This window comes from Pseudorca crassidens, chromosome 2, assembly GCF_039906515.1.
Source record: "Pseudorca crassidens isolate mPseCra1 chromosome 2, mPseCra1.hap1, whole genome shotgun sequence".
In the NCBI taxonomy this organism is placed as follows: Eukaryota; Metazoa; Chordata; class Mammalia; order Artiodactyla; family Delphinidae; genus Pseudorca; species Pseudorca crassidens.
Window position 1 is genome coordinate 78,781,412 of NC_090297.1, and position 26,561 is coordinate 78,807,972.

The 26,561-nt window shown below is 38.7% G+C and overlaps 2 protein-coding genes across 4 annotated transcripts in view; one reads left to right on the forward strand and one right to left on the reverse strand.

The window, feature by feature from the left end:
• Window positions 1-237: 237 nt before the first annotated feature.
• LOC137218963 (THO complex subunit 5 homolog) lies at window positions 238-2,604 on the reverse strand (the record flags this gene model as incomplete). Its single annotated transcript, XM_067726848.1, is given in 4 exon segments — window positions 238-1,646; window positions 1,648-2,076; window positions 2,298-2,445; window positions 2,448-2,604. Coding segments are annotated over 4 exon segments (1,899 nt in total), but the record flags the coding sequence as incomplete, so codon positions are not given.
• A 3,586-nt stretch (window positions 2,605-6,190) lies between these two features.
• The window catches only part of ZNF326 (zinc finger protein 326), a 36,774-nt gene continuing 16,403 nt past the window's right edge, over window positions 6,191-26,561 (forward strand). Inside the window, exons 1-6 of one of the 3 annotated variants that reach the window (XM_067726849.1) lie at window positions 6,191-6,357; window positions 8,285-8,329; window positions 15,718-15,753; window positions 15,849-15,960; window positions 18,102-18,507; window positions 20,866-21,064. In XM_067726849.1, the coding sequence (XP_067582950.1) occupies window positions 6,342-6,357; window positions 8,285-8,329; window positions 15,718-15,753; window positions 15,849-15,960; window positions 18,102-18,507; window positions 20,866-21,064 (814 nt within the window). In that variant the 5' untranslated portion in view covers window positions 6,191-6,341. Of the gene's footprint in view, window positions 6,358-8,284; window positions 8,330-15,717; window positions 15,808-15,848; window positions 15,961-18,101; window positions 18,508-20,865; window positions 21,065-26,561 lie in introns of those variants that run through there. The other 2 variants (XM_067726850.1, XM_067726851.1) reach the window with 2 other exon arrangements.

A 26,561-nucleotide genomic window follows, 5' to 3' on the forward strand; every position in this document is an offset into this window, starting at 1 on the left:
AAGCATGCAGCTTTGGGACAGACACATGTGGCAGAGCCAGGAAGAAAGAGGACACCTTTCCAGAAGGGCAGATCCACCAAATCAATTCTGGCCATCAGTGGGGTTGACAGATGTCACAGACATCTTGCTCTCAATTTACTTAGGAAATTAAAATTTATGATGGACTATAACATACTAATAGATAAAATGAGTGGCAATAATTCAGAGGTTTAATTGAGCCCCTATAAGGGAATAAACCTCATTTTCTAGAAATGTAAACTTTATATAATATGTACCTAAGGAAGGGAGGTAATTATTACTTTTTTTTTATATGTATAACTCATTCATTTTGTTATAAAGCAGAAACTAACACACCATTGTAAAGCAACTATACTTCAATAAAGATGTAAAAAAAAAAAAAAAAAGAGCCACATGTGCGCCAGAGCAGAAAGCAGAGGCACAGCAGTTGGGTCTGGGGGGAAACAACAGGCCGAGTGGGAGGTCAGCGATGGCTGAAGAATCCTTGAGAGTGGTTATATTTAAACGGCTTCATCCTGCTGGGGCCCCTGAAAAGCCGCAGACACATTTTCTCCTGGGGAAATTCCTTGGGCCCCTCCACGCTGTCATCGTGGCTCTCCGTCTCCAGGTAGACGTCCAGCAGCACACACAGACGCTGCAGCTGGTTCGTCAAGAGCTGGTGGCCGGGCCGGGGGCCGCACAGCTCCTTGTAGCACACATTGACCTCACTCTCCACGGCCCGAATATTGTCGTCGTTGTTGTTGGTTTTCTCGCCTTTCCAGTTCAGACAGAGCTGGAAAATGGGTGGGATGGAGGAGTAGCCGGGGTTCAGCACCATGGCAGCCTGGAGCTTAGCCGTGCCCCTTTCCACAAGTGCCATATAGTAGAGATTGGTGTCCCCAGCCAGTCCCGCCTCCACGATGTCTTTGGTAAAATGCAGCTCCGTATAATCCTCATGGGCAATCGTCACCCACTTCACCAGGCGAGAGACAACCTTTGCAGGGAAGAGGTACTGGCAGTCACTGGTAACTGGCACAATGCCGTGTTCCAGGGAGGCAAACCACTTGTGGCGGGCCAGGCGGGACTGCGCCCTGGTCTTCAGCGGTTTCATGGTGGTCTCCAGCGGTTTCATGGTGGTCTCCATGTGTCTGGCGCTCAGAGAGTGGTCAGCGATCACAGTGTGCTGGGGCTGCTCTTTGGGGAGGTGGAGGCCACCCAGCTTCTGCACCCACAAATAGGGATGCCCTAAGTCAAGTATGTAGTCCCTCAAAGTCAGGATGCCAACTTTATCAAACTGATACTGATTGGCTGGATTTGGAGTTTTCTTTCCATGATCCCCAGCATACAAACAGCTCAGGACTGAGTCAGGAGACAGCAAGTCACCTGCACTGATGGGGGTGATCAGTTCTGTGGCGGTTGTCACTTTGGCTTTTACCGTCATGATGTTGAGGTTCATGAGGTAGTAGAAAGTCAGGTGCAGTTCACTGTCATCTTTGCACCTCAGGTCCAGCATGACGGACAGCGGGTGCCTCTTCAGCATCTCCTTGCGCTTGTCTTGCCCATACACAGTGGCCTGGACATAGAGGGGAGGAGGTAGGTGTCGGGCTGTCTCATACTGCTTGTGAGCTTGGTCGAAGGGCATAAAGTTACTCCTGCACCGGTAGGGAAGCCTGCATGATGCTGTTGAGACGAGGCTGGAGGCTACTCAGGTACTCCTTCTTTACTTCAGTCTCCTTAAGGATCTTCTCCTTGTTGGACAGGCACTCTCGGTACTTCTCCACCAGGCTTTTCCGCTGCTCCAGCTCCCAGTCCAGACGTGCAAGGGTCTGCTGGTGAGGGTCTCCTATGGTGACTTCCGCCTTGCTGATGTCTGGAGGAGCCTCCTCTAAGCTGACCCGATCGATTTCTTCGTGATTTGACTTAAACTCCAGACATTTGGTGATCTCCTTCTGCAGGTGCATCACCTCATACAACAGGTTCTGGAGCTGCAGGTGATAGGCGTCCACTTTCTGCTCGGCCTCATGAGTCTGATCTCTTCCTTTCTTCAACCTGATGTGGGCTAATCGGTTAAGCTTTTTTTTTTTTTTTTTTTGTGGTACGCGGACCTCTCACTGTTGTGGCCTCTCCCGTTGCGGAGCACAGGCTCCGGATGTGCAGGCTCAGCGGCCATGGCTCACGGGCCTAGCCGCTCCGCGGCATGTGGGATCTTCCCGGACCGGGGCACGAACCCGTGTCCCCTGCATCGGCAGGTGGACTCTCAACCACTGCGCCACCAGGGAAGGCCCCGGTTAAGCTTTTTTAGAGTCATGAAATGCACACAGCTCTGGATCCTCCGATCTTCGATCTCAACTGCCGCGTCCTTGTCTCCCCTGCTCCTCAGGTCCTGGATCTCGGCCATGAGCCTCTGCAACTCCTGGCACGTGTACTTGTACAGCTCATAGTCTCTGCAGGGTCCCACAGGTCCACCTCAGCCTCCTCGCTGTAGTATTTACCTTCCTGTTCAGTGTCAGAACGATTATGCTTCCCTTCAGCTGGAGCTCCATCACTTCGGATCACTTTGGGCTTTCGATTTTTGCTCGATTCCGATGACACGGTTGTTTGGTGAAGTCAGGAGGAAACAGCAGAGACCTCAGAGGTGGCTGTGAACATTAATGCAGGAGGTGCTCCACTGGGGCAGGCAATGAAGATGACCTGAGAGCAGGGCACACTGCACCCCGACCTGTCCCGGCCAGCGAGCCACTTCCCGCGGCTCGCGCACCATAGAGCAATTATTACGTTTTGAAAGCACTTTGCATTTTAAATTTTACCTCCATTTTGGGGGGAGGAAATGCATATGAAACTAATGGAGTTTTTCTAATCTGAGGAAGGCCTAAAACATAGAACAAAGTGAGGAATCTCTAAAGCCTTCTTGATCACTTCTTTTGGTATGCAGTTTCTTTTACCACATTATGTGCAATTATGCAAATGATAGGTTAGCAAACCCCTTCCCATGCCCCCTTTTTAACCTGAGGACCCTGATGATGATGCTGGGTCTACAAGGTTGAATCCATACACCAATAGACCCAAGCATGACTATATAATATTTATCCTGAATATGAAACCAGTTTATATAATATTGTCATCAACTATACCTCAAAAAAATTTTTTTAAAAATATGGAACCAGCAATTACTCATTATGTGTTCTTGGATGAGTAACTTTCTTTTTAATTTGTCTTACACACCCTGTTCTCTTTTATTTTCCAAGGGACTCTGCCAGTCTGGCGTTTACCAACCTTCTACCTCTTGCGAAATATGTGGAGGATGAAATGATATAAGACTTTGTACAAAACATTGGCCCCTCAGGGTAAAAATCTGAGCCTAGCAAAGTACAGACCCTGGGAGGAAGGAAAGAGACAACAATGAAGAAAAGGATGTTTGGCACATAGTTAGTGCTTATCCAATATTTGTTCCATAAGTGAATTAGGGGATGATGTGATAGTCTCTCAAGTATTATGGGGTGTCTCAGGCACTGCCATCTGCCTCTTCAAGAACACTTCCTATTTGGGAAGGAGGAAGGAAGGAGGGAAGAGACACATGTATTCTGGCTCTCCAGGCGTTTGTGCTGAGGTCAGGTTTCTTCTGGAGTTAGGAGTTCCTTGTCTGGCAGTTTTCTCTTTCAGGGGAGTAAGGTGGGGGTGTGTGTGTGTATGTGTGTGTGTGTGTGTGTGTGTGTGTGTGTGTGTGAGCACGTACATATGCGTGTGTGCGTGAGCACGTACATATGCGTGTGTGCACATGATACACAAATATAAATAGTGACCCAATGTTTATTTCCTTTCACTTATGCCAAGACCTGAAGACCTCAGATTACAAAATCATTCCTTTGCCTTGATAACAAGAAAAAAAGTTGAAAACCTCAGGGAGAGCTCAGTTTTAATTGTTAAACTTATGTGCTTGGCACTTAGGATACAAAGAAGACTTAGGTCTAATCTCAAAAGACTTTTAACGTGGAGAGACATAAAGCCAAACAGTATCTGATGCAAGGAAGATAGTGCTGGAGCAGAGGTTGGTCCAGGGAACTCAGAGGAGGGGCTTTTAATAGAGCCCAGGGCCCAGGGCCTTGCTATTCCAAGTCTAGTTCGACTGCCAGCAGCAACATCTCTTGGAAACTTGTGAGAAATGCAGACTCTCCGACTCCAACACAGACTGACTGAATGTGAATCATATGCTCATTAATATTTGAGAAGTACTGGTCTAGGGGGTGGGGGTGGGATGTGGGAGCGTTTTTTTAAAGGAAATAAATTCTGAACTGTGTTTTGAGGATGAGAAGGGTTAACTAGGGAGTGTTCCAAACAGAGAGAAAAACCTAAGCAAAAGTTCAGTGACATGAAAAGCATTGGGGGCTTCCCTGGTGGCGCAGTGGTTGAGAGTCCGCCTGCCGATGCAGGGGACACGGGTTCGTGCCACGGTCTGGGAAGATCCCACGTGCCGCGGAGCGGCTGGGCCCGTGAGCCATGGCCGCTGAGCCTGCGTCTGGAGCCTGTGCTCCGCAACGGGAGAGGTCACAACAGAGAGGCCCGCGTACCGAAAAAAAAAAAAAAAAGCATTGGGGTGTTTTGGGAAATGCAAGTAGCTTAAAATTGCCAATCAAAACGGAAAGAGTAGGGGAGAGTGGAGGAGGGAGAAATGTAGGAAGATGGCAGGTCTGGCAGTGGCTAGATCCTGCTGGATGTGCTCTATGTTAAGGAGCTTTGCCTTCACCTAATCCATGATAGAGACGCATGATATGTTCAGATTTGCCTTTAGATCACCGTGGCCCTGAGGAGCCTGAGAAGGTCAAGGTGGAAAGGCAGAGAAATTACTTAGGAAGCTATGGCAATAGTTTGGGAGAGAGATAATGAGAGTCTAACTCAGGTAGTGCAGTGAGCTGGAGAGCAGGGGGCAAATTTAAGACATTTTAGGAGGTAGTAAGCAGATGAGAGACTTCAGTACGGATTGAGGATGGGAGAAGGGGAGTAGCCTGGATGAGTTGCTGGCTTCTGGCTGGGATTAGTAGTGGGTGGTTGCTCATGACGCCACTAACACAGATGAAAGAATAAAGGAGGATGAACAGGTTTGAGGAAGGAAATCATGAGTTCAGTTTTCAACATGTTCTACTCCGGTGAATAGAAAACATGTATAGGAGGAAAAAAAAAAAAAGAAGAAAACAATAAAAGGGTGGAGAACTGGGTGAATCAATCAGGGTGGAGAAGGAAAGTGATGAGGAAGAAACAGTGCCCTGCCCAGATTTGGGGCTACAGTAATGCAACATAGTATACCTGTGAGTTTTTCCTTAAGTCCTGTTTCTAGGGGCTGCTTTCTCGGAACTTGGTTCCCACAACTGCTTGGACCCCAAAGAAGGGCAAAGGGCTTGATTCATGATTTCCTATCCTGTGATCAACTCATTGTTAACACCATTTGCGCTATTAAAAAAATGTTTTCTAACCTGGAGTTCAAGCTGCTCCAGGGTTAGAATGACCTAACAGTTGTCTTTTTCCACATTGCCTTGTGGGTGAATGACTTTGCCCACTGTCCGCAACTCTATTTCCAAAGTGACAATAATACAATGTTAATAAGTATGTGTGTTTGCCCGTTGTTGTTCTTCCAGTTCTGGATGACTACTGCCACAAATCTTCCCTGTCTGTTAACTTTTACTTTTATTTTGCACCTTGAAACTCAGAACTTGATCATGGCCTGTCTTGGATCATACTCATAATTGTTTCCTATTTAGCAATCTGTTCTCCTCTGCTCACAGAGTTCTAAAAACGTCCTGGACTTCTGCGTCTCCACGACAGAAACTCCATAAGGATTTTAACATTTTCCGATCAGTCATCACCAGCCAATAAAAAGCAAAATGTCGGCACGTGGTATAATACATTAGTTCGGGCTGGAGGAAGGTATTCCAACCAGATCCTTTCGCTCTTGCCAGAATCAAACATGGCGGGCCGCAGCCAGACCTTCCAGAACACCCAGCTCTCTTTCCCACGACCCCGGGCAGTCTGTGTGGCTCCTTTTTTTTCCACCTTCCTTACCCCTCGTCCGCTCCTAAAGGGTCAGCACCTGGGAGCGTGACAGCAGACCGGCTTCCCGCCCCCACTCCAGGGCCCGCCCACCAGCCCGCGCCAGCCAATCGCAGGCCGCGCTGCGACGGCCGGCACCGCCGGCCGGCCCCGCCTCGCAGCCTCGCTGTGGCCTGCGGCTCCCGGGCCAGTAGCGCCGCTGTTGGTCGCGTTTACTGGCTGTGTGTAACCGCGGGTCACGGGCGCTCTCCTTCCGCCACAGCTCAGCCCAGCGCCGCCGAGGCCGTCGGCCCCGAGCCTCCGCCATGGACTTCGAGGACGGTAAGCGCGGCCTCTGGCTGGTCGCCGCGGCGGCGGGAGGCGGGGTGGCCTGCCCCGGGGGTCTGTTTACCGTCTCAAGATGGCCGTGTGGGCTTTGTTCTGCGGGCCCGGAGGCCGCCCGCCCGCCGCGGGCCCGGTGCCCGGAGTCGGCCTCTGTGGGGACCCGCGCGCCCGATCCCCCGGCCCGGCGCCCGCTGTGGCCCGCGACCCTGGAGTTCCGCGCCGGCCTCGGTGTGGGTAAGGACGCGCCTAAAGCGCCGCGGCCTCCGGACTCGGCCCCAGACTGGTCCCCGCCCCGCTGCGTGGAAATTGCCCGGACGCTTCCAACTTCCCGGTCTCGGGCTAAGCGGCAAGCGGGCCTCCTTTGCCGCGGCTCGCACTCGCGACGTGGGCAGCGACCCAGATCGTCCTTTTAGTCAATGCCCAAACCCAGGTTACTTCTCACCAGATAGGATTTTCAGAGGCTTGTTCACGGTCGTGTGCCTGGTTGTCTTAGTTTAAGATGAGTTTAAAGGGCATCTGTAAGTGATAAGTATAAGTAGATCTCTATCCAGAATGGAAAGTAAGGTATTTCTGGTTAGCAAACTGGGATATTTATCCACCAACAAACATTGCCTGGGCCTTAATCCCTAATTTGAAATATGTCTGTGAACCAAAGCATTTTTCTCTGGACGGTGTATGGATGGGACTTAGGTTAGTCAGAATTCTGGCACAGCATCACATGCCCTTCAAATTCAGACCTGTGCACAACCGCCTGTGTTGGACTTGCTGTTTAAATAAACCGTATTTTAGCAGTACCTTTCAGTCGTCTCTCAGGCCAGTTCTTTAAAGCATTTTCATAGGCTCACGAAGTAAAATTAATTTGGTTTTCAACTTGTCTTCAAATCTTGGCCAACTTTATAGGAACGGGTGTCAAGGTAAAATGAGTACGTAATGACAGCTTTAGGGAGACATGAGAAGGGGTGTGAATAAACTGAATTTAGTCCTGAGTAACCAGGCATTTCTAAATAAAATCAGTTCACTACCTAGTTCTAAGCCTCTAACCCAACCCCCAGAATTATCTTTGAATGTGCTGTGAGTCCGACTAAATGATCTTTTGATCTTTGATTTGATTTCATGCCACAAAGAGTTAAAGATATCAAATCTAAGTATATGAAAGGGGATTGGAATAACCTTTTTGTGGATAGTTTTAAGTTACTTTGAAACAGGAAGTTTAGATATTAACAGTAGCACACTGGTGTTTTTTTTGTTTTAGTTGGACTTTGACTAATCCTGTGTAGTGTAGTTGGATTCTGTTGTATCCAAATGACCACTCTGTTAAATTCTTTTCTTTCAGTATTTATTAGTAAAATTAACTAAAGGATTTAACAATTGCCGAATTCGTTTTGACAGAGAAATTATCAATATGATTTTTTGGTGGTGATGCCACATCCTGGGTAGATGTAGCACCACACATATATACATATATGTATATACATTTCTCAGATAAGATCTGGAAATCTTTAGAGAGCAAATTAAGTGCTAAAAGAAATATTAACTTGGAAAAAATTATATATTACATAGAATCAATTCTCAGATGTCCCTGCTTTTTGCATTATTTGATACATATTTGCCTTCCTTTTTGTTACTCCATATAAATCAGTACTGGATCCCCTTTTTTGGATGTTATTATATATCAGGTTTTATAAACTAATTTTTACATTACCATGATTTATTTGGATGATAAACTTGCCATTTGGGGAGATAGTGAAAAGAAAGGGATATGTATTTTCCCATATGAAATATTTATAATTATTTACACCCTATTTTGCAGATAATTGCATTAATGGCATTTTAAAAATTGTGTTTGTTTTTAGTAGATGGGTATATAATTTCAGATTTTTGCTAATATTGAACTAATTCCTTTCTGTTAAATGTGTCTTCATAGATTACACTCACTCTGCTTGCAGAAATACTTATCAGAGCTTTAATGGTGAGTATCCTCTTTCATTTGCTCTGAAATAAGTTAAGGGAATGCATTTCAGTTTTTCTCTTCATCCATATAAAGTACCAGTGTAAAAAGGGAATTGTGCCTTGTTTCAGGCATTGTTTGGTCTCTTCATGTATCAGCGTTAATGTTGTTATAATATATATATTATTTGAGTTAGATAATTTGGGATCAGAAAAACTTAGGGCTATTGAGATTAATTTGACTCTGTTTTATTTGAATTATGAATCCTTTAATTTATTCCAAAAGGCCCTGACTGCAACTGAGTGAGGACTTAACAAGCAGCTAGCTGAGTTATTTTTGTTGAATTAGAGGTTTTGGTATTGAGTAAAGTAGATTAAGTGGATTATTGGCTTTGTTTTATACTGCTTCTTTTGTAACATTTTGACCTTGTTTTTGAGGTCATTTGCTTTAATGTGTCCAAATGTGTTAGTATATAAAGAACTGTCTAGAGGAGCACATAAAGAAGCCTGATTGTTTATTGACATAAGAGTTGTGACTACAGAGCTAGGTAAAATCATAAGAGGTATGCAGCATACAATTGGGGTGGTGTTTTGATAGTTATTAGAGTTAAGTCTTTACCAGTCAGGATAATAACACAAAAAGAACATGGAACAATTCAAAGAGGTTAAAAAGCATTATATGAATGACACCAGGGAGTGGAATTAAATATCCTAATTGCCAGAGAAATGTAAAATTCAACTGTTGTACAGGATGTAATATATTCACTAAATAAAACTGAAGTAAATGTACTACTACGTAAAGAAGACCATGTCATTTTATGGGAATAATTAGCATTCAGTTAATTTCTATTTATCGTCTCTAAGAATTTAGAGAAACTTTGAATTTGATGTTGACTAAAAAGGTTAAACATATAGGAAGTAGTCAATGTATATTGAGTGCTGAAAAATATATTTTCGAGCAGCAGAGTGATATAATAAAATTACCAGAAGAAGTTTAATTTGCATCCACATGTAGGTTAGATTGAAAACTGGAAAATTATCAAGAAGGCTGTTTCGTAAATTCAGTTGTAAGGATTTTAGACCTTGAACTTGGGAGGTGATGATAGTAATTTAAAAAATATTAATCTATTTCTTGAGAAAATTAGCAGAACTTTCAGGCTGCCTAGTAGTGAGTAGAAAATTGAGAAGGATGAATAAAAATGAATCCAGGATTTTAAACTGGAGTCAGTAGGACTAGTACTTTCAGCAAAGAGGTTTGGAATAATAGAAGGCCATGATCTCCAGTAGGATGTAAGAGAGAGTTGAATTTAATGCCTAAATATAGGGCTTTGAGATGCAGAATCATAGAGGGCCAGAAGTTTATTTTCTTAATGTACAGTGTTGCAAAAAGAGTTTCAGAAATTTCTGTTACTACTGTTATGACCTTCTTTTTAAAACATGCACTTTGTTTTTAATTGAAGTGTAATTGACATATAACATTATATTTCAGGTGTACAACATCATGATCCCGTATTTGTATACATTGTGAAATGATCACAATAAGTCTAGTTACCATCTATCACCATACATAGTTTTCCTGTAATGAGAACTTTTAAGATTTACTTTCTTAGCAACTGTCAAATATGCAATACACTATTACTAACTATAGTCACTCTGCTATACATTACATCCCCATGACTTGTTTATTTTATAACTGGAAGTTTGTACCTTCTGACTCCCTTCACCCATTTCACCCACTCCTATACCTACCCCCCTTCCCTGGCAACCACCAATCTGTTATATCCACAAGCTTGGCTTTTTTGTTTGTTTTGTTTTGATTTGATTTGGTTTTTTTAGATTCTACATATAAGTGAAATCATACAATATTTATCTTTCTTTGTCTGATTTATTTCACTTAGCATATGCCCTCAAGGTCTATCCGTGTTGCAAATGGCAAGATTCCATTCTTTTTCATGGCTAAGTAATATTTCATGTATATACATACATATATATCACATCACATTATCTTATCCACTAATCTATAGATGGGCACTTGGGTTATTCCATATCTTAGCTATTGTAAATAATACTGCAGTGAAAATGGGGGTGCATATATCTTTCCAAATTAGTTTTTTACTAATGTTATGACTTATTTTTCTCTTAATTTTAGTTCCAACAGTGGTTCTCATTTAAGGGTGATTGTTAGACTTCCCTGTGGAGCTGTCTCAAAGTGTATCTGTTTAGGTCATACTCTAGTCCCCTTGAATCTTAGTTTTTAGGGTAAATGGTCCCAACTATGTAGGTTTTAAAGAACTACTTTGAATGATTTTGGAATGCACCTTTAGGTAAACACCACTGCTTGACACCACTTTGAGGTCTGAGTTATCTACATTTTATAAATGAGGAACTTAATTTCAGGGATGTAATTTGACTTCAACAGATACTTATTGAGTGCTATGTATCAGATATTGTTCTTGGAGCTATCAATATAGCAGTGAACAAAATGGACAAATATTCCTGCCTTTGTGAAGTGTACAGTCTAGTGGGGTGAAATAGACAGTAAACAAGAAGTAATATATATTGTACTATTGCAATTGCTAGGAGAATAATAACACGGGGCAGGGTGTGTGTGTGTGTGTGTGTGTGTGTGTGTGTGTGTGTGTGCGCGCGCGCATGTGTTACAATTTTAAAGAGATAAGCTAGGGAAAGCCTCACTAAAAGGGTAACTTTTGAGCATAGATTTGAGGGAGGTGAGGATGCAAGCCATGAAGCTATCTAGGGGAAGAATGCTGTAGACTTTAGGAAATAAAAGGTGTGTAGTAGTTACCAGTTGAAGCCAACAATGCATTGATTGTTAGTGTTGTATTTTCCAGCGACTGAAATGAAGTAGAAGACACTGGAAAACATGTCAAGCTACAAATTTCTTGGAAGGAAGTTGTATTTCCAGTGTCTTCATATTTCCTTCTTGCTTTAAAATAATTCTTTTTATATAAATAGCAGACAAAAAAAGGGAAAGCATTTTGGGTAGAGGGAAAGCAGGAACAAAGGTAAGGCTGAGTACACTGTGCTTCAGAGAGACTTAAGAAGATGAGCTTGACTACAGCAGATGATTTTTGCTGAGTAATCTTAAAACAAGGTTAGAATAGTGAGGTGTAGCCAGAAGGCATTGAAAGTCAAAGACAATTTGCTTATATCTAGGAAGCAATAGAAAGTGAAGACCTGAAAGAGTTGAGGGTGTGAGCAACACAGATACAGAAGAAGAGCATTCCATGCAGAGGGAATAGCAGGTGCAAAAATGGATATATGCCTGTTGTAGTCTAGGAACAGCAAGGGACCTAGTATAGCTAGAGTGGAGTAAGGGGAGACCATAGATGATGAAATTAAGAGGCAATGGGGTAGATAAAGTTAAGAGGTAATGGGCAGGATTTCTCAACTTTGGCACTGTTGGCATTTTGGACTAGATAATTTTTCGTTGTTGGGGGAATGTGCTGTGCATTCCCCCAATGTTTTAGCAGCATCCTTGGCCTGTGTCATTTGATGCAGGTAGCACCCACTACCCATTTTGGTGACAGCCAAAAATGTTTTCAGACATTACTAAATGTCCTCTGGGGGGCAAAATTGCCCGTGAGTAAGGGCCACTGGTGTAGGGCCTTATAGATTATCTTAAGGCTTTAGCTTTTACTTGGAGTAAGATGGGAAGCCATTGGAAAGTACTGAGCATTGAACAATTTGACTTACATTTTAACAGAATTCTTCTAGCTATTTTCTTCACAATAAACAGAAAGGGAGCAAAAGTGGAAGCAGGAAAACCAGTTGGGAGGCTGTTGCAATAATGTAGGTGAGAGATGCTGGTGGCCTGCATCATGATGCTAGTAGTGTGGAGGTGGTAAAAAGTGGTCTCATTCATGACTTAGTGTCATACAACTTGTTAGTTATTTTGATCATAAGTCAGTTGTTTTTTCATACTACTCCACAGCTCTTATCTTTTGATTTAATTATACATGAGTTTTAACATTTGTTGAGCTTATCATTTATATGATAATCAAAGCAATAGAACAGATTTGATTTAAAATATGTCCGTTTAATTTTTGAGTGAGTTACTTTCATTTAATATATTTTTTTATTCAGAAATAGTTGATGGAATACTATATGTTTCAGGTGTATAACATAGTGATTCACAATTTTTAAAGGTTATATTCCATTTGTAGGTATTGTAAAATACTGGCTGTATTCCCTGTGTTGTACAGTATATCCTTGTTCTTATTTAATATTAATAGTAAAGGTATGTTTTAGTCTTACAACTTTATTTTTAAAGTGATTTTTAAATTCCTTTGGTAACCTGGAAGAATATCGTTTATATATAAATGGTCATCTTATAGAATCTATATCCCTATAATCACACTGATTATATGCAATACGTATAAAAACTTTTCCTCTTTTCCTTTTTAATTAACTGAATAGTAACAGTAGTATGAACAGTAAGCCCAAGTCATTGCTGTATAAGGGTAGCTCTATTAATTTTTGTGTACTGCACAGTGCCTGGCACAAGGTGAGTGTGCAATAAATGTTAGTAATTTATGACTCTGTAGTGAAATAAAAACACACAGAATCAAAAAACTGAAAGATTTAGTATCCAAAGGCAGCCTCTGCTGAGTCAAAATAGAAATGAGCAGAAGTAACAAAATACAAGTTTTTTTGTTTTGTGTACCTAACTGAACCTAACTCTAAAATTACATTTTAATATGAGGCCTTTAGAGGAAAGCTTTTTATTTTGAAAACTTTATTTTAATGTTGAAATTGTCCCCTATATGAGATATGAGCAAATTATATTGTATAATTACCAACTTTAAAGACAGATAACTATTTTATCAGTTTAGAACTGTGTTATCTGATATGGTAGACACTAACCACGTATGACTATTGAGCGCTTGCAGTGTGGAGAGTCTGTATTGAGGTATGCTGTCTTAGTCTTAGTATGAACTTGACTTGAAGTCTTAGTATGAACAAAAAACAATGTAAAATATCTCAGTACTTTCTGTATATTGATAAACTTTTTGTTATATTAAAATGCATTTGTATGCCTTGCACTTTGAATGGATCTTTTTACGATTTATGATCCTGTAATATCAGGTATTAGTTATTTGAAAAGTACTGGTTTATTGAGTTATTCAGATTTTCCAGATATTGACAGATTTTATTGTACAGTGTAAAAAGTCATATTCAGTAATACTAGTATCAACTTTATCAGAAAAACCTTTAAGTGTTGGGAAGCTGTCAAGCTCAAGTTTTATAAAATTCTGATTTTCACGTGAGAGCTTGAATTTCATCTTTGGCAACAAATATTGTTACCTATTTTCTTTGAAGTGAGTTTCACTTCATTTTTGAGAAAGTGTCTGCCAGATGCTCAAGTCTGAAAGCCATAGTTTTTGAATGTCAGTCTTTCCTTTTAGTAAAAATAGTATTCCTTGTAAAAAGTGGCTAATTCAGTGGCTTTTCCTGGAGAGAACTATGGCACTTAATGGAACTTTATGCACTGATATGCAGCAAAATTGCTTTACATATACTTTCCATTTTACTGCGCAGAATATCATAAAGAGAGTGTACTCAAAGGTCATGATTTAATAAAATTAATAACTCCTACTGCTTCATCAAGGACATTCTTTAAGCAATGATGGCATTTTTATTATTTTTTACTGCAAGTGTGCAGTACAACTACTAGTGTGGTCTGGTGTCACTGCCTTGATTTGTGCTATAGCACCAACAGTTTTATCCACCAGTGCTTTTGCATCTTCAGTGCAAAAAAATTTTCAACACTGTGAAAAAAGGCAGATAATATCTTAGTACTATTTATAAAAATAGTTTGACCTTGTGGACCCTCTGAAGGGGTCCTGGCAACTCTCAGTAATCAACAGCCTATTGAAAACTGCTGTCCTAGGGTGCATAAAAAATTTGTGAAAAATCAGACCCTGACCACAAGTCTAGTGTACATTTAAAATGCGGCCACAGGACTTCCCTGGCAGTCCAGTTGTTAAGACTTCACGCTTCCAGGGGACACAGGTTCCATCCCTGGTTGGGGAACTAAGATCTCCATATGCTGTGTGGCGCAGCCAAAAAAAAAAAAAAATGAGGCCACAAATAGCAGAATACTGTATAAGGCAGAGTATCATAAATACCATGTAAGAGCTACAGAGTTTTGTAGACATTCAAAAAAAAGATGATAATCAACTGAGACAACATCAGTAAAAATGTTCTTGAAAGGATTAGTATTTGAAATGGACTTTAAAAGATTAGAAAATTTCAACAAGCTGATATTTGGGGTGGTAGAAGAGAGTGTTTCATGTAGAAGCGACAGCACGAAACTAGAGGGGTGGTTATTTATGAGACTTTAGGAAAATCATTTCATCTCTTTGGACTTTATAGTTCCATAATCTATAAAATGAAATGATTAAATTTGATCATTTAGGTTGCTTTCAGGTTTAAAGTTGCAAGATTTTGTTATTAGGACCTGAAATCATATTTATATGATTATAATTAAAATTTAGCGTTTTTAAAAAATAAAAATTAATGTATTTGCTCCATGTATATTCTTACATTTATTAGTGCATAAAACTTGGAGAGGGTGATAAATGAAGGATCTTAAAGGACTTTATAGGAAACACATTCTGAATGGTTTTTAAATTTTTTCAATTTTATAATCATAGTAAATTCATTTTATTACCTCTTTTGTTGTATTTGTTTTTCATGTCAGAGGTTGGGATGTAAGTGGAATTACAGTGTAATAAAATATACTTAAGTGCCTCGATTGTATCATAATTTTTTTAGTGTCTGTATTGCTAGAATTCACATTCATTCCCTTTATTCAAAGTATTTGAGGATTTAAATATTTATAGGCACAGTACCACAGATTGGCCCTACTCTGATTTTACTTTTTAAAGATACCTATTTCAGTTACTGTATGAACTAATTTCAATTGGGCTAATTTAAAATGTGGCTGCTTCTGAGTTTTTAGACATTTTGAGAGGAGTTAGATGTAGAAGATTATACTTGTAACAAAAATTTTTCCTTTTGATGTTATTAAATACTGACTTTTCTTAAGAATAGGAATTATTAATTATGTACCATGTAGCACCTAACACAGGGCCTTATGGTAGTACCCTAGTCAAATAAACATTGGCTATATTGAAGATAATTTTAATATAGAACTTTTTAGTTGATAATGTTTTTCTTTGAAAAATTAGGTTTCATTAGCAAATCTGATTTTTCAGTAGATTATAATCTGTGTGTTTTTTCCTTCAGTGTCTGTTGTGACTTTAGCTTAAATGTTAATGATGAATTATCATCTCAGATGACTGATATGAATATCTTGTGTTTTATGCAAAGATTCCTGAAGAGAATGGTATCTTACTGACCTTTTGCTATTGACTCTTTTAGGAATGGATCGTGATTATGGCCCCGGATCTTATGGAGGTCTGACATTCAAGGATATTTATCTAAAAATACTTCTTTTGAGTGCCAGTAAAGGTGAGCGTCATTTAATTTTTTTCTTTTTAAACTCTTTGTAGGGATGGATCGTGACTATGGCCATGGATCCTGTGGGGGTCAAAGATCCATGGACTCCTACCTAAACCAGTCATATGGCATGGACAGTCACAGTGGTGGTGGTGGGGGTAGCAGGTAAATTGCTTCATCACTTGGCCAAATAATTAGATGACTGTAAGATTCTGGATATTCTAATTTCCTATTCCTTAGGCATGTGGCGCTACTTGAACTTTGCTATTTAGAATCACCTTAAATGTTGAAAGGTGTTAATGGTTCTAAAAATTATCTCAGCATCACTGGCAGACATTAGGAAAATCTCAGGAAAACCTTTATCATTTCATTATAATAGAGTAAGATTTTCTGTCTTTAGCAGTGAGCATTTTTTTTTCTTCTTTTACTTTTAACTGCTTATCAATCAGAATGTCCTGAACAAATGATATAAAAATGTTATTGGAAATATTATTTGTGAAGCTTTTTCTTATGAATTTCCAAAAATCTTTACTACGGTGGGGTACTCTATAAAGCAGCAAAGCAGTCTTTGACTAGAATGGGTTTAACTGAACCAGTCTAGCAACATTCAGTTTCTAAGAAACATTTAAAATAGTTATTCTTTTAATTTTAAAGTAAGTTACAAGAGCATATTGTAATAATAAAAGTGTTCTTTAAATCATGTCTAGATTATTTATTGGCAGGTACTGCTTATACCAGAAACACTTGTGCTCTAGACTAGGAACATTATATTAAAGCCATGAGTATGATACCTTTTCTTATTTTAATGCAGTAGAATTTAGGTTGTACTTACGTTTCACTGTCAATGCTGTGTAAAGCTTAAACCTAGTTGAACTCCTACAGGCTTTAGGGTTGACCACATTTCAGGTCAAGGGGGGTCTACTTTTTGAGGCACAAAGATTCCTACTAGATATAAGTAAAACTAGTTAGGAAACATTAGAAAGTATTGTCCTTCTTCATAAATTGAAGGATCTGGATTCCTTAAGGATGGACTGAATGATGCTTACTTTTCTTTTTTCTGCTTCAAGTGTGCCATTATGGTTTATAGTAGAGAAAAATCAAGAAAATAGTTACAACAATTTTGCTTACGTGATAGATGTTTTGAAAAATGTAGTTGAAAAGAGGAATAATTTTTATATGGTTACTAGGATTCAGAAGTAAATAGTACCTTCTATTTAGTGATCTGTAAATAATTGAAGTAATGTAACACATTTAAATGTTTTACCATATCTCTTCCTGCCCTATTACATTGTAAATGTAATGTGCGTAAACTATGTAGATGTTATCATTTATCTCGTGTAATTGTGGGCCTTTATAAAACTATGTTGTAAGATAAGCGACTTCTGTAATCCATGCTTCGGTGAGAAGTAAGATGATTTGTTTCTTCTGTTGACTCTATTAAAACCTTGAGGAGACTGTACACTCCCTTTTTTAGAGTAGCTTTATGTGATAATTTTATGTGATACTAGGGAATAATTTTTTGATAATAGGGAATAATTTTTCAAACAATTGAAGACCTTATAAAATGTATTCTTTCTAATCTGCCTTGAAAATTCATATGCAGAGGGTATATGTTGGTGGTCTTTTACTTTTATGTTCTATTTTATGTGCTTATCCTTCTAGATTTGTTAGATTTATTAGTCTACAAGTAAAAAGTGACTGAGGATTGATTATTGACCTTAACCAAAGTTTGGCAGGTTGCCAAACTTCATAACCAGATAACTCTCCCAATTTTGACTGCTGTAGACACAATGAAGCAGTTTTGTCATATAGATTATTGGGGGTGCAAATGGATCTCTTCTGTGTCACAAGTAGCCTACATCTGTGTAGTCCTCAATTTGTGTCCCCATTGAAAGCCAAAATGTTGTAAATATTTTGTATTTTCCAGTATTAGGGATGGATTCAAAGAAAGTTTTGAGTAGTTTGTGAACTTTAACAAATGACTTTTCCCAAGACTAGGGCTGGGCTTAAATAATGACAGACAAATCTTTTCTTTCTAATAAAATAGAAAGCTGCCAAAAAGCAGATTTTTAAGCTAAGGTTTACTTAACTCAATTCATATTTAAACACTGACTCAGATAGCTTTCTATCTGGTCTCATGTTGAACTGCCCAGCCCTAATCAGGTGTGAACAAAAGTAGAACTGTGCAAACCAGTATGGTATAAATGAATTTTAGTTGATAAATGTCATCTGATAATTTGTCTTTTGAATTGTCTAACATTAGTAAGCTTACTTTTGTTTTTTCCCTCACTGTGCAACTCTTCCAGGTTTGGACCTTATGAGTCTTACGACTCCAGGTCTTCTCTGGGTGGGCGAGATCTGTACAGATCTGGCTATGGTTTTAATGAACCCGAACAAAGCCGCTTCGGAGGTAGTTATGGTGGTCGATTTGAGAGCTCCTACCGGAATAGCCTTGACTCTTTCGGAGGTAGAAACCAGGGCGGGTCTAGCTGGGAAGCACCTTACTCCCGTTCAAAATTGAGGCCTGGGTTTATGGAGGACAGAGGAAGAGAGAATTACTCTTCCTACAGCAGTTTTTCTTCACCCCATATGAAGCCTGCACCTGTAGGCTCTCGGGGGAGAGGAACGCCTGCTTATCCTGAAAGTACGTTTGGAAGCAGAAACTATGATGCTTTTGGAGGACCATCAACAGGCAGAGGCCGAGGCCGAGGAGTAAGTACAACAGAATCTTTTCAGATTCTTTTCACTAGTCACTCTTTTAAACCCTTTCAAGACCATGGTTTTCAACTAGAATAAACACTGTTCATCCCAGTGTATTTTGAAGAAAAGCTGAGTCCTAAGCATAATTTTTAGGTTGCCTATAAAAGTTTTCCACCTCAGAAAATACGTGGCAGTGTGAGATGACTGTTCATAAAGTTTTGCCAAATCTCCCTTTATTAAAAAGGTGAGGATATTAGGTTTGGTCTAAAAGGGGTTAAAAGGAGTTGCATTTTTCCTTGTAAACACTAGCAATTTTGCTAGTGGGACAGTTCTTGGATTATGTAAAGGTAATGAACCCTTCTGGAGTTTTTGAGTAGGTTAAAGGTGCAATGTATGATAAAATGTGTATACTTTGCTGCTAAACTCTAGCACGTAGAATTTCTTCAAAGCTTCATATTTCACATTAAACACAAGAGACTAAAAATCGGTGATAGTTGAGGGTAGCTTAGCCATGTTTACATGGTGAAGAAGTTGATATGTATAATAGGTTGTAGATGATTTGTGGTCAGTATAATTTTGCTAACTTACTCTCTTACAGTATGTCCTATTGCTGGGTGTTCTGTTTTACCTGTGTCACTAGTTTTACTATTGAGAAATAATTTCCTCCCTGTATAAACATGTCTACGGCTTCTTCCTAGGAAGTAATATTTTGTAAATTACTGCTTAAATGAGTAAATATACTAGTCTTCAAGTATTTAATTTCAGGATATATAGTATAAAGATTATGCCTTACATTCTCAGGTAACTTGACTGACATGAAATTTTACCTAGTAAGGGTATGTAGATTGTGGAGTTACTATGCACTTTGATCCTATAAAGAATATTGTATTTTTGCTATAACATGAGGAGCGTTTTATTTTTTTTAAGTCAGTTGCTCTTAATATTCTGTTTGCAGAGGAAAGTACTTCTGATAAAAAATGCTGTAGGGCACATATTTTTAACTGCTCACTAGCCTTTGGTACATCAGTGTAGTTTGTCATACTTGTGTAGAAATTTTGCATTTATAACAGTTACTCTTTACTTATGTAAAATGCATTGCACCTTTAATGGATAATTGATGAAGATTTTTCTGATGTGACTATGTAAATTTCCTGGAAACACTAATTTATTCAAGTCTACTAGGTTAGATAGGTATTCCTAAGCATAATATACAAATGTAAGCAACTGATATGTTGCTATTCTACCATGCTTCATGATTGTAGATTAATTGAAAATAGTTGGGATAATAGGCTTTGGGTTTTGAAATTGAAAATCTATTCCAGTTGGAAAATTTGGAAAACTCTTAACGTTTTCCATTAGGCAAATGATTTTTTTCTCAATGAGACTTCAAATATCAATTTTGTTTTCATGATAGAAAAACAGGTATTCCTGTTCTTTGTTTCCACCATTCTAGTCGGAATGGACTTTTCTTTCTTTCTTCCTGTTAATGACATAGATGAACCAATAGGGCTTTCTTTTTTAATCTTCACTTGTACAATTCCCATTGGATCCTTCTCTTCAGATTACTCCTCAATCTTTATCTTCTAAAAGTAGGGTTAGTAGAGTAAATTTCTATGAACATGTGGCCTTTTGGTGTAGTGGATTTTGTTAACGACAGGAGAAGAGGAAGGGACACAAAGAGTCGTTTGGTTGCATGACTCTTCGTCTGTAAACTTTTGCTTCTTGGGCTTCTGGGTCAGAATATGTTTCTCTAGGTAAGAATGTGAATGGAACGTCAGATGCAATTCTTTATCTGAAGTGTGTCTTGGAAGTTGATGCATGGTTATGCTTTAACTCTCCTATTTCATACTAATGTTCCATCTCGCCTTCTCATCCCTTTTTCAACAGGGAGAAATCCTAAATCATTTCTGGATCTTTTTTTACTTCAAACTTCAAATATGGTCTTCTTTGTGTATCTTAGTTTTAAGCCAGGTTTTAGTAAAATAAAGATTTCTTTTAAGGTCTTTTCATGGGAAAACATCGATTAGGAACTCTGAAGAGGAGTTGTCAGAGAGTTGTACAAGTGGTAATATTCTGACAGGCACATATGTTGTTTATGATCTCAAGTAATTTTGAATTGTAAGAATCAAAAAACAGGAAATATTCATATATGTTCTTCTGGAAATAAAAATACTAATTCAATGGATTTGAGCTCATGTAATAATTTACAAAGTTTTTCAATGTATTTATTCAGAGTGGACTTGTAAAATTTAGTTACATTCTGAGGAATTTTCAGGTGAAAAATTTTAGATAGGTAACATAAATTATATATGAATTCATACGTTATCATTGGATATTGTGCTAATATTTCTTGATTTCACAAATTTGCAGCATATGAGTGATTTTGGAAGCATTCATAGACCTGGAATTGTTGTTGACTATCAAAACAAACCCACCAATGTGACAGTTACTGCTGCAAGAGGAATAAAGAGAAAAATGATGCAACCATTTAATAAGCCTGGTGGAACCTTTATCAAGAAACCCAAGCTAGCAAAACCTGTGGAGAAGATGAGCCTCAGCAAATCACCCAGTAAGTAAGAAAACATAACCTTGCTATGGTTCAAGGTACTTTTAATTTTTTTTAACTCAGTGCATTTAGATAATTTTTCACATTTATATAGAGAAACAGTATAATAATTACAGTTGTAGAAATCAGATCTGCAGATGCCCTAATCAGTCGTGGATATCAAAATTACCAAAAGATACTTTTTAAATTCACATGCCCTGGTTCACCCCTCTTCGCTACATCTTGATTTAGGGTGGAGCCAGAATGTCTATATTTTTAAAAAGACCTCACACATGATTTTGATTCAGACTCCTTTCTTGGGTGTTATATTTATTGTTGGATATATTATTGAAGAAGTGGTATGTTACATTACATAGAATCCCCTTCATGAGGTCAAAGGCAAGAAATTTTTCATGGTCCTTGGTACCAGGAAAAGCTGTGCATTCTTCTAGAAAATTAATTTGGTCATTATCTTCTGGACATGATTATTCTTAGAGATAATCATATTTCCATTTTTACAGTGTTAAAAATTGAGAGCCAGTCAGAAAATGAAATTAAGAAAACAATTTAATTCATTTAGCATCAAGAAGAATTGAATACTCAGAAATAAATTTAACAAAAGAAGTGTAGGGCTTCCCTGGTGGTGCAGTGGTTAAGAATCCACCTGCCAATGCAGGGGACACGGGTTCGAGCCCTGGTCCAGGAAGATCACACATGCCGTGGAGTAACTAAGCCCGTACGCCACAACTACTGAACCTGCGCTCCAGAGCCCGCGAGCCACGACTACTGAGCCCGCATGCCACAACTACTGAAGCCTGCGCACCTAGAGCCTGTGCGCCACAGCAAGAGAAGCCACCACAATGAGAAGCCCGTACGCTGCAATGAAGAATAGCCCCCTCTCGCTGCAACTAGAGAAAGCCCATGTGCAGCAATGAAGACCCCACACAACCAAAAATAAATAAATAAAATAAATAAATTTTAAAAAACCGCAAAACTTATACTTTGAAAACTATAAAACATTGTTGAAAGAAATTAAGGATCTAAATAAATGGAATACTAAATAAATGTTCATAGATCAGAAGACTTAACATTATTAAGATCGTAATACTCTCCAAACTGATCTACTGATTCAGCCCAATCCCTATCAGAATGCCACCTAACTTCTTTGCAAAAATTGACAAGTTGATTCTAAAATTCATAGGGAATTGCAAGGGACCTAAAATAGCCAAAACAATCCTAAAAAAAGAAGAACAAAATAGAAAGACTCATTACTTCATGATTTCAAAACTTACTACAAAGCCACAGTAATCAAGACAGAGTGGTACTGGCACAAGGCCAGACATATAGATCAGTGGAAGAGAATTGAGAGTCCAGAAATAAACTCATAAATCTATGGTCAAATTTATTTTAGCAAAAATGCTAAAATTATTCAATGAGGAGAGAATAGTCTTTTCAACAAATGGTGCTGGAACCAACTGGATTGCTACATGCACAAGCTAAAATGCAACACCTAAATGCAAGGACTGAAACTATAAAACTCTCAGAAGAAAACAGGGGTAAGTCTTCATGGCTTTGGATTTGGCAAGGAATTCTTAGATATGACACTAAAAGAATGAGCAACCAAATAAAAAATAGGTAAATTGGACTTTATCAAAATTAAAAACTTCTGTGCTTCAAAGGACACCATCAAGAGAGTGAAAAGACAGCTCACAGAGTAGGAGAAAATATTTGCAAATTACATATCTGATAAGGGACTTGGCGTCTAGAATATATAGAATTTTTAAACTCAATAAAAAGACAAATAGCCCAATTGAAAAAAGTGAGCAGAGCATCTGAACAGACATTTTCCCCAAAAAGATATACAGATAGCCAATAAGCACATGAAAAAGTTCCCAACAGTTAGTTAGCAGGGAAATTTAAATCAGGACCACGATGAGATACCACTTCATACTCACCTGGATGGCTAGAATCAAAAAGGTAATAACAAGTCTTAGCGAGGATGTGGAGAAATCAGAACCTTCTTATACCACTGGTGGGAATGTAAAATGGTCCAGGCACTTTGGAAAACAGTTCCTCAAATGGTTAAACAAATTACCATATGATCCAGCAGTTCCACTCCCAGGTATATACCAAGAAAAATGAAAACATATGTCTGCACAGAAATTTGTGTACAGATACATATAACATCATTGTTCATAGTAGCCAAAAGGTAGAAACAACCCAAATGCTCATCAGTGGATAAATGGATAAACAAAATGTGGTACGTCCATACAGAATAGAATGGTAGAATAGTTTCCAGCCATAAAAATGGAGTGAAGTACTGATACATGCTACAACTTGGATGAACTTTGAAAAGATTAATGAAGTGAAAGAAACCAGTCACAAAAGTCCACATAATATGATTCTTTTCATTTGAAAGTGTAGAATACAGAAGTCTATAGGGATAGAAAGTAGATTAGTGGTTGCTTTGGGCTCTGGGGTGTGTAGGGAGTAATACCAGGGTACCAGATTTCTTTGTAAGGTGATGAAAATGTTCTAGAATTGATTATGGTAATGTTTGCACATACCTGTGAATGTTCTAAAAAACATTGGATTACATACTTTAAATGGGTGGATCGTATGGTTTATACTGAATTATATCTCAATAAATCTTAAAAAAAAAAGTTCAGAGCCAGATTACTCTGTTTCTTTTCTCCGTCATTGTATTTTACTTAACTTTGTAATGTATCTCTAAATGAAATCAAGTACATTTGACCAAATTAGATTGTCAAGAGGATACATAAATAAAAGGTAAGGAAATGTCTTTCTCAGCATTCTTTGTGAAAACATAATAACAAAATAATATACAACAAATACTTTGCCTGTTTTTGACTGTACACTGAATTATTTTTTGCTTTTTATATTTATTTTACTTTTGCCTTGATGACTGAAAAGCATTTTATCTTTCCAAGTTAGGTGATATTGCAAGGGGGCAAAAATTACTCTCTTCTTTAGAATTAATATTTGATGGCCTAATCTTGTTGGGACTGGAGGAGGTTAAGATCATTGTAATGAATGAATATTCCAAGTTTTTCTAGTCCAGTTTTTCAAATTTTTTACATCCAGTTTTAAAACTAAGATATATATATATATATATATATATATTTTAACGTCTTTATTGGTGTATAATTGCTTTACAATGATGTGTTAGTTTCTGCTTTATAACAAAGTGAATCAGTTATACATATACATATGTTCCCATATCTCTTCCCTCTTGTGTCTCCCTCCCTCCCACCCTCCCTGTCCCACCCCTCTAGGTGGTCACAAAGCACCGAGCTGATCTCCTTGTGCTATGCGGCTGCTTCCCACTAGCTAGCTATTTTACGTTTGGTAGTGTATATATGTCGATGCCACTCTCTCACTTAGTCACAGCTTACCCTTCCCCCTCCCCATATCCTCAAGTCCATTCTCTAGTAGGTCTGTGTCTTTTTTCCTGTCTTGCCCCTAGGTTCTTCATGAACTTTTTTCTTTTTTCTTAGATTCCATATATATATGTTGGCATACGGTGTTTGTTTTTCTCTTTCTGACTTACTTCACTCTGTATGACAGACTCTAGGTCCATCCACCTCACTACAGATAACTCAATTTCATTTCCTTTTATGGCTGAGTAATATTCCATTGTATATGTGTGCCACATCTTCTTTATCCATTCATCTACTGATGGACACTTAGGTTGCTTCCGTGTCCTGGCTATTGTAAATAGTGCTGCAATGAACATTGGGGTGCATGTGTCTTTTTGAATGATGGTTTTCTCAGGGTATATGCCCAGTAGTGGGATTACTGGGTTGTATGGTAGTTATATTTTTAGTTTTTTAAGGAACCTCCATACTGTTCTCCATAGTGGCTGTACCAATTTACATTCCCACCAACAGTGCAAGAGGGTTCCCTTTTCTCCACACCCTCTCCAGCATTTATTGTTTGTAGATTTTTTTGATGATGGCCATTCTGACTTGTGTGAGGTGATGCCTTATTGTAGTTTTGATTTGCATTTCTCTGATGATTAATGATGTTGAGCATCCTTTCATGTGTTTGATGGCAGTGTGTATATCTTCTTTGGAGAAATGTCTGTTTAGGTCTTCTGCCCATTTTTGGATTGGGTTGTTTGTTTTTTTGATATTGAGCTGCATGAGCTCCTTGTAAATTTTGGAGATTAATCTTTTGTCAGTTGCTTCATTTGCAGATATTTTCTCCCATCCTGAGGGTTGTCTTTTCGTCTTGTTTATAGTTTCCTTTGCTATGCAAAAGCTTTGAAGTTTCATTAGGTCCCATTTGTTTATTTTTGTTTTTATTTCCATTTCTCAAGGAGGTGGGTCAGAAAGGATCTTGCTGTGATTTACGTCATAGAGTGTTCTGCTTATGTTTTCCTCTGAGAGTTTGATAGTGTCTTTTTTAATCTAATTACAACATTACAGACATTTTAATGTATCATATTTGAAAAAATAATTGATATTGCAAATGTTGGATTTTTTTCCTTAAAATTATAAGTTTTAATACAAGACTCAGGAACGGTTTAAATACTATTCTTAAATCTACTTTCCTGCCATGCTTTGCGTGGGACATCTGTATTATTTAGTAAAAAATAGCAATATTCTGGAATTCAGGAAACCTGCTAATAGGTAGAGTGTGTGTTAGTAAGGATAACTTTTATACTGTTTTAGTTGATAGATTGCTATTTACTGAATTGTGTACTCTAAATATTTCTAGACTAGGCAATTCAGTTGATCCTCTTGGGATAGATTTCAAAGATATATTTTGCAGGTATAGTTAAATAAATATTGCAAAGTTTGAATCAGAAACTGATTTGCCACTAAAGTGGCTATATGTGACCCAACTTTTTTTTTCTTTTTAGCAAAACTTGAGAGAGCAGTGTAGTATAACTAACAATGAAGCCAAAATCCTGTAGTCAAATCAGGCTTTCACTTTTAGGCATGAGGTGGGCATTCTGAAAGATGTCTGCTGAATATTTAGGAATAAGAAGTCTTGCTACACTGTAGTATATAGACTATATGATTTGTTGAAAAGAAGTAGGAAAGGAACCGTATTCAGTCATTTGGATAGAGGTACAACATATATCGTAGTTTTAGCACATGAAGGGAAATGGAACTGCTTCTAGTTTAAGGTCATGTACAAGTGGATTTTATACAGAGTGAGGATTTGAGGGGAACTGAAGGAGGATATTGAAAATGGTTAATAAAATAATCATGTACATTTAAGCTCTTATAAAATGATGAAAAATAGGGCTTCCCTGGTGGCGCAGTGGTTGAGAGTCCGCCTGCCGATGCAGGGGACACGGGTTCGTGCCCCGGTCTGGGAAGATCCCACATGCCGCGGAGCGGCTGGGCCCGTGAGCCATGGCCACTGAGCCTGCGCGTCCGGAACCTGTACTCTGCAACGGGAGAGGCCACAACAGTGAGAGGCCCGCGTACCACCAAAAAAAAAAAAAAGAAAAAAAAAAAGATGAAAAATAATCTAGATATTTAAT